Source organism: Branchiostoma floridae, chromosome 15 (assembly GCF_000003815.2).
Source record: "Branchiostoma floridae strain S238N-H82 chromosome 15, Bfl_VNyyK, whole genome shotgun sequence".
In the NCBI taxonomy this organism is placed as follows: domain Eukaryota; kingdom Metazoa; phylum Chordata; class Leptocardii; order Amphioxiformes; family Branchiostomatidae; genus Branchiostoma; species Branchiostoma floridae.
This window is the reverse complement of record NC_049993.1, coordinates 1,759,655-1,768,583: the sequence shown is the minus strand read 5'-3', so window position 1 is coordinate 1,768,583 and position 8,929 is coordinate 1,759,655. Positions and strand designations below refer to the sequence as shown.

The 8,929-nt window shown below is 40.6% G+C and overlaps 1 protein-coding gene across 1 annotated transcript in view; it reads left to right on the top strand.

Annotated features, from left to right (window-relative positions):
* The first annotated feature begins 7,377 nt into the window (after positions 1-7,377).
* The window catches only part of LOC118431908 (tubulin beta chain-like), a 19,456-nt gene continuing 17,904 nt past the window's right edge, over positions 7,378-8,929 (top strand). The window contains exon 1 of the mRNA XM_035843340.1: positions 7,378-7,532. Within this exon, the coding sequence (XP_035699233.1) occupies positions 7,476-7,532 (57 nt within the window). The 5' untranslated portion in view covers positions 7,378-7,475. The remainder of the gene's footprint in view (positions 7,533-8,929) is intronic.

Here is an 8,929-nt window from a genome sequence, read left to right as displayed (position 1 = left end):
CAAGACCTTGCACTTTTTTATCATTTAAATTTGATGCTGCATTTGGTGACATTACTAATTGATTCAAGAGGCCTTCATTCCTGTTCTCTGGCATAGCACTTGGATGTTTGCTTGTGGTGCATGGCACAATGTTTTTCCCAGTACTTTGGTTACAATGTGGTGCAAATGGAAATGCTGTGTTTGGTTGTTGTAGGTTCTCTTTCGTAGATACAAACTCTGGTTTAACCAAGGTGTATGTGTGTTGTTGTTGAACTTGAAAGCAGTTTTCTGACTCAATCATAGAAGAAACATTGCTAGTCAGATTGATAATGTGTATACCAGTAGGTTCAACTGATAAGAAAACATTTTCTGCTTGTACTGGGACAACCTCAAAATTGCATGTTGTGTTCCAGTTAAGTTGTTGCAAGAATGAAACTAGATTGCTGTTTGAACTGTGCATGCTTAAAGTAGAAGTGCCATGGCTATCTGGCAATGCTGTTATGGGACTTCTGGCATGTGAGTCATAAACAAAATACTTGTTATCAGCGTGCAACAATGCTACTGTTGAACCAGTTATTCCATGTGCTGTTATGAAAAGACAAGTGTTGGATTCAGCAAATGCTGCTTCTAGGGCTTTCTTTAAGGTGTAATAAGGATAGACTGCTTCTGTGGCAAATATGTCTCCAGTGTAAGACTCTTTTATTGATACACGTACAGTATTGTTGTAAAGTTGCAAATAGTCTGGAATATCATCAACGGAGAGGAACTCCACACCAGATCTTAGTGATGGTTTTATGTAGGTGTATAGTGCATCTCCTTGAAAAAGTACACCATCAAGGTCTGTACTTGTCCAGGTAATTGCTTGTCTGCAAGTACTGTGGTTAACAACTGCCATTAAAGCATTTGCAGTGCATTGTTTGCCTCTATTATCTCCACTGAAAATGATGTCACCTTGGTGGTATTTTCCCGATAAAATAGATTCACACATTGTTCACAATATATGTGTTCTTTGCTTGACTTTATTTGCACAATGCACAGTGCTCAGTGGCACGATTGAGTCTGGTGTGTGCAAAATGCACAGTGCTCAATGGCACGATTGGTCTGGTGTGTGCAAAATGCACAGTGCTCAATGGCACGATTGGTCTGGTGTGTGCAAAATGCACAGTGCTCAATGGCACGATAGGTCTGGTGTGTGCAAAATGCACAGTGCTCAATGGCACGATAGGTCTGGTGTGTGCAAAATGCACAGTGCTCAGTGGCACAATTGGTCTGGTGTGTGCAAAATGCAGTGCTCAGTGGCACGATTGAGTCTGGTATGTGCAAAATGCACAGTGATCAATGATCTGTTAATAGGTCTCAAGGTCTAATTTGGTTGGATCAAGGACTCTCTTTCAAACCTCTTTGGTTGGATGCAAAATGTAATGCGTAGATTTCAGCAGAAGAAGTATAAATGTGTACTGTGTAAAATCTTATTGAGTACAGACTTTTGCTAGCTGTAAGTTTCTGTATATTACTGTGTCACTTGTATATATAGCAGAGAACAGTCTAAGGCGTCACTGAAACAGAAAGAAAATATTGTCTTGATCACATAACATCTTACTAGTACCAACAAAAAGCAAAAATCTACAAAAGTTCAGGTGTGACATCTTGCCAACTGCTTTGCTGATTGTTTAACAGTTAGCTACAATCCGTTGTTTTCTACTATTCTTTGGAAATGTATGTTTTAATGTATTAGAATCCGATCCATCTTTTCAACTTGTACGATATTTTTACAATCAAAAATGCCCTGCATAATGCCTCGCATCGGCTCAAGCACAGTGCACCATTAAACTATCTAAATTCTCGTCAATCCCCACACACTGGTTTTACTAAAAAAACTATATACCGTTCCTTGGAAATATGTTTCAATGTGTCCGAATTCATGATCACTATCTTTTCAAATTGTACGTTACTCTTACGATCGAAAATGTCCTGCAGGACCTCCTGCAGCTGCATATATAGACGCACGCCCCCCTCCCACCCGCACGTAAACTGTTCCAATCGTTGCACAATAAACTTGACTGTATACCCTCCACAAAATCTTTCGTCAAATGTCGTGCTCATTTTACTCACATGACACTACGCCTTAGAATGTAATGTTATATTTTAATACATCCGAATTCCAGAAAGATAACTTTACAAACTGTACCAATTTCTGTACGATAAAAATCTCACCTCCTCCGCACCGTCAACGCCCGTGAGGGTATTTACCGGAATAACCCGAAATGACCCGGAATAACCCGGAATAACCGTAATATTTCTTGTTCCCATGGCCATATATACATTATTTTATGCCAAAATATTGCATTCTGCGATCTTAACTTATCAAAGCACACTGTATTTCGGTAGCTTTCATCCTTTATTAAGGTTATTCCGGGTTATTCCGGGTTATTCCGGGTTATTCCGCTAAATACCCGGACCCGTCAACGCTATCGCAAAATGAACCGTGCGATTTAACGACAACTCCTCAAATGTTACATGACCAGTGTTTTACTGCAAATCAAGAAACATTTTCCTTTCCTAGACTTTGCTAATGAGCGCTGCAATGTTTTCTGTACGAGTAGAGGTCATGGATAAACAGTATTCTTACAACGTTTATTTGAAGGGCTAAGAAGGGCTGAGAATTGTCGTAAAAACGCACGGTACATTGCGTTTATTTGAAGGGCTGAGAAGGGCTGAGAATTGTCGTAAAAACGCACGGTACATTTTGCGACCATAGCAGACCCATCCAAGGACGAACCATTAAACCGGGGACAAAGCCGGGCGCCTGCGGCGCCCCGGCAAAAAAAATATGTTCCCTTCTGTGAAGGTAACATAATTATTCATGTCGGCAAAAATTCTTCTATGTACGGAGCCGACCCATGAGAAATCTTATGGAGACTGGGTTATTGCATGAGTGGGATAATGCTGCAGTCTCCAGTACGTGATCTGAAAATAGATGGCTTGATGAGGATATCACGTTGGTCCGGTTGCTATGCTTTTGTCCGCGTTGTCAGGGTAATTTGCCCCGCCCAAGGCACCGCGGGGTGCCAACCGCGGCCCTGTGTCCATGTCTACACACTGATACACATTGCTAAATATTTCTCAAAATAACGAATGTATGGTAGTCATGTCAAGAAACAGCAAAACTCACTTACAGAGAGGATATGTTGAATTTTCAAATTCATACAAGTACAAAAGTGACACTTATACACTGCGTTCAAAATACCCTATCAAATCAGACGAACGTAAGAAAGGTTACTATAGGTGACCGAACTTTGAACTTTGCAAATTTTCCTCAAGGGATATTTTTCTAATTTACGCACTAAACATTTGTTGAAGTTGTAGTCAATGTTCATAGCGATAATTTTTTAGTTACAATCCTTTTCCGCCGATGTCTGTGAAATTAAAGATTATTTTCCAAATTTTGGGCCACATTTCGTCACATTTCCCTTCCATTTTTCTCGTGAGCCTGATTGGAGCGAACAGACGACGTCATCAAAATGGCGGCGAAGTTTTGCTCTCCAGGCCCATGTTGTTTTCGCCGAAAAATCCCACGAAGATCAAAAGATATACGCCAAAATATGAAGCTTGTGCTTATTTCAAACAGTGCACATGGCTGCAAGGGTTTGTTTGGGACTTATAATGAGCTGTGTCGGCCTCAATCAAAGCAGACAAGATATACAAGATGCAAATAAGTGAGAAATACTTCTATTGTATTCGCTGAGCGCCTCAAGCCAGATAATTGCCCGCGATTTTTAACTGAACGAGTTCTGTAGTAAATTTCTTATCCAATCCTCGGAAACGAGATTCAGAAACTGCTGTAGTTTTCAAGTTTTTTGTATACGGGCACCACCGTCCAGCTTGTACAGTCGTAGGGCATTATGCGATCTTCCGGCTATTAACCTGTGATCGTTAGGAGACTCTCACAAAATTTCACGAAAACTTTGTGTCGGCATGAGGAATTGAAACATTATCGACCGCTTCACGGGCCGGGAGAATTTGTACAGTTAGAAACGTTGAAAGATGCTTGAATAACATACGTCTGGGCTGTACCTCTTGTGATTAGAAATACATGCATGCCGGTAAAGTAATGTGACAAACTTGAACAAGGAGACAAACGGGAAAATGGCGTCGGTTGTATACAAGACAAAGGAACCCGGTCTGCTATCAAACAACAACACTCTCTTTAACCCCCCTCCTTCACATTTAACTAAATTGATTTACTTCTGTGTGTTTTAATAAAATTCAAATCTTTTCTGTAATGTACCATTTCAAGCAAAAGGACTCCAGAAGTTTACCACGTATTAACCCTATTCAGACCGGGCTTTTTTGGTCATCCCTGGACCGGGGGGGGGGGGGGGCTTTTGAGGCCCTCCACTTCTAAGTCCTATAACTCTTGAACGACGTACCATAAGGCCATCAAATTTTTAGGACATAATGTTGACGTTATATCTAATAGATATGTGACGTTTGACGTTACGTTGACGTAAGATGACGTAATTATGACGTCATCAATTTGATCATATTGGCCAAACCCATGAAAAAAGGGTATTCTCAGAAAACTTCAAGTTATGCTACAAAAATGTAACAACAAGTGCAGATAACATAATAATGATGTTTGTTACGCTTTGCGTTGCCAATAGCAACATCAATGACGTCAATATGACGTCATAAAATGACGCCATGCACATCTAAGATACGAGTTGGGCTCCGCCATATTATATCCACCACCTTGAATTTTTTGAAATACTTTTTTTGCAACAAATAATCACAAAGGGCAATGGAAATAGACTAAATTCATTCATTTAGATGGTTTTTGATGAAAAAATACGAGGTAGTTACAAATTTTAAGGGAAAATTAGCGTGTTATTCTTGATCTGGCCATTCGGTCCGCCATCTTGGATTTCGGACTGATGACGTCATCAAATTAGCATAATTCATGCATATATAATTCTGAAAGATATGCTAAATAATATAAGATTTTATTTATGTAATTAAATCGCAGTAATATAGCAAATAAATGTGAAAAATACATTGTTAGAACCAAAAATACTGATTTTTGGCAAAACTGCCTGTCAACAAACGGTTGCCTTGGCAACAAGAAAAAATGGAAAATTTGTCAAACTTCGTAAAATTGTTGCCAACAATATTTCAGGAAAACTCACCAAATTTGGTGGCTTTAGCGTATGCCGTTCTGGCGTTATAGGACATCGAAGTTAGCGCGGGCCTCAAAAGCCCCCCCCCCCCGGTCTGAATAGGGTTAAAAGCCGAATACATTCAGCACAATGATTTTGATTCATACATGGCGTGGGTTTGTAAACAAACTGGAGGGCCGACCGGTCTAATCCAGCTCCCTCGTCAAATAATCCCCTTTCTTCCCCAGGCTTTGATTTTCATTGTGTGATTTATTACAAGTTGCATTTATATTTACAGAGATGTGGGGGTTTTTTTATTTCAATTTTCCTATCAAGGACGCCAGAACTGGCAAAAGGCATGCATGTCGAACACAAGCCGACACATCAAACAGCGGCTTGTGCATAGTCTGTTACCGCCCGTATTGAATCACGAACTGTAGTTCATTATAGAAATACATGGGTCTAACGAATTATTAGAAATAATACGTTATTGAATCGGAAAGCGAAGGTTGATATTTCCGAGACGTTGATTACTGATAGAACAGGACAGGGCCAGAGTCAAGCCGGTAATTTAATCTGTACATTTCTCAATCAAGGGCGCAAAGATGTTGCAATGGAAGTGTTGCTTCCATGGATATGTTTTGAAAACAAAATATATATAGAAAGTCGACTTCATCGACAAACTATCCGTACTCTGTCGGTTAATTTCGTGTGTGTTTAGCGTAGCGCAGATTTTGTTTACAAATGGCGACGGGTTCCGGGCGTCCCCGGCGACCGCGCGGTGAAGGCCGCGGGGAATGTCGGAAACTTATATTTCCTTGCATGACCTTAGTTTCGGTATCTTATAAATATTGGTGGCAGAATAGGCGAAAATGTAGCAAAGAAGGACTGAGCGGGCTGTATCAGGAAGACGCATCATCGTGGGAATGACCGGTTTGAAAGCTTGGGTATTGTTTACTATGCAAACAGGGGAACAATTGGGGCGGAGACAGGCGTGCATTTGAATGGGGAAGTTCGCGGGAAAAATTCTGCTAGTCTAGGTGCGACCAAAACATTTCTAGTTCCCGCCCTCAAAGGTGTGATGAATTTTTTGAAAAATTACAGCAACATTAATTGCCGTTTTTTCCTAAGCCTTAGTAAGTTAGTACACATTTTGTAGATATACCCTCGGGCACGGTTAGTGTGTGTGTCACTGGGAATATCGAGATATCTGTGTACCAGAGGCACAATCTTCACTGGGTTACGCCTTCGCAAGGAATCCACCTTTTCTTACCACCATATATCCAAGCAGTCTACTAGCAGCATGAGATGAAGAAAAGTAATTAAGTTACGTCGTTGACTGAAAAAATAACAACACCTGCCAAGCCCGTTTCTAAATCACTAAGGTTGAGAAACCGTGAGAAACCAGTGATATTGGGCTTAAATGTGAAAAACAACTTTTTTTGTTGAAAAACTATTTCAGAATCAATATTGTTATTGGGTGGGCCGACTACTCACTCTTTGCAGCCAGGGGCTGAATTGCGAGGAGCTTACAATAGATGGGGCTAAATCGCAATATTGAGTCAGAGAAAGTAAATCAACCATGTAATAATCATGTTTGCAAACGGGGGCTGTCAAGTCAATGCAGTCTCTCAAGATCTATGAAGGGTTAATTTATCCGTGTCTTTGTTTTAATATATTCATACTTTTTTTCCAAATAAATCGATTACGCATATTCCTGGGGTTGTATCAGTGCACATGAACTTTATAACTTAAATATTTCATGCCTAGATTCTAGTCTAGATTGTGCAGCATTTTCAGCGTAAGGCCGCCATTTTAGCTATATCTGACCATATTACTATTAGTTCGCTGCACCCCGGTTCCCTGTTTATTGAAATGCCCCTCAGTGTTGCCTCAGTGTCAGTAGGCGCTATATCGGCTAACCCTAACATCATCCAATCAATAATGATGTCATCTTCCTGGTCGCTGATTGGTTCGTCCGTGCTTAGACCGCATTACTGCCACGTCAGGCTTTTATCCTTCCGAGACATCGCCCTCCCTACATGCAGTAATAAGAGCAAAACGGTTCCATTTTAACAGATGAATTCCTTACATCTACAAAATATGATGAATATACACTATCTGATATATCATTATAAGAAAAATTGGGCAATCTTTTATAAACTAAAGTTATTCTGTAGTAACAGGACGGCCTACTTTCTGATCACAAGGCCAATGACGCCACACAGGCATAGCACCACGATAAAAAGCCGGCAGACAGACGTGCATTCGACAAAAGCGCAGGAGGACAAGAGGACCAATTTTTTACGTCGTCAGTAATAATCCACAACAGCCACAAACATGCGTGAGATCGTCCATGTCCAAGCCGGGCAGTGCGGCAACCAGATCGGGGCAAAGGTGGGCTTGATCTTTTATTTGCAATACTATGCGTGCATTTTTGCGGTGAGATATGCCATGCGAATCTCAGCGACAGCTGTGACCACTGAATTGAATATGTGATTATAGACCAAATGAATGTAGGGTGGATCATGCATACTATGCTATCTGCACAAACTCGATACTTTGAACCCAATGTGCAAACACTCTTTTTGCCTGTACGGAAATTTATCATCGAAAAAAAGGAAGAAGAATTAAAACCTGAGCAATCTTTTCGTTGTGTCGTTACCATCACTTCACATGTCCAAATCACGCCCAGGTCCCGTGAGGCGCGGAAGTCTAGAATTATTCAAATGCCGTCTGCATGAGGAAGGGAAATACAAATCCGGCAAGCAACGGGGTCAACGTACCCGGACAATGATGCGATCGTATCAGCTGAATAATCTTTCTTCTTTTTTTCAGTGAAATGAAGACTGTGAGATATCATCCACTAATCTTTTCAGTACCCGGGCGAGGGGCCCACATTCATTCGCGCGCCCCTGGGGCTTTCTCTGCTAGTATTTTCAGATGTGAGATCCATTTCATCATGATCATCGCCAAACAATATAGTCATGATCATCCCGTCAGACCCGCTTTATGGGCTAGCCTCCACCAGTACTGCAGTCTACATCGTATAATGATCTTACTGGTCTGGGACAGAGTAATGCGCTGTCGTTTTATTGTGCCTGCGTTACAGATTTATCAATAATAATAATAACTTTATTGCACAACAGTTGTACGAGGTACAAAGTATGGCATCTACATAACTACAGTGCTATAACTAACTAATACAGGAGTTGTAGTATGGGATAAGTTTCTTACAATCATTGGAGGCTTTTACAATCATTTGGGGAATTTTTAATGTCTAAACCTTCTTTGATATATTTTCCTATATATGCCATGCAGGGATTGTCACATGTCATTATGTATTTGAATTTGCACTTCAGGTCCATTTGAATAAACCCTTGTGTATCAGAGTGTAAGAAGCAAAAAGCGACAATATAATGACGCAATATTTCGTTTATTATGAAAACAATTACAAGCCATTTTGCTGATACGATTGCGATATCTTAAAAAAATACAGTTGGCCTTTTGCCGCCACGAATTGTAACGCGACGTTACGAAATGACTAACTTGTTCTGTACATGACCCTAACTCGATAAATCAGCCACGCGTCAGACAGTAGCTCAACAGGAGCCCGAAGAGCCATGAATACATCCCGCCCTGTGGTGTGCATGTGCACGTTTTGGTGCACTATTGGATGACTTATAAAAGGAAATCAGGATTGTAGAAGAAAACGAAGTTTCCTTGTAGGTATAAGATATACACCATATAAACGAAAGGCTCAACCAGACCCAGAAACAAATATGATCATATCA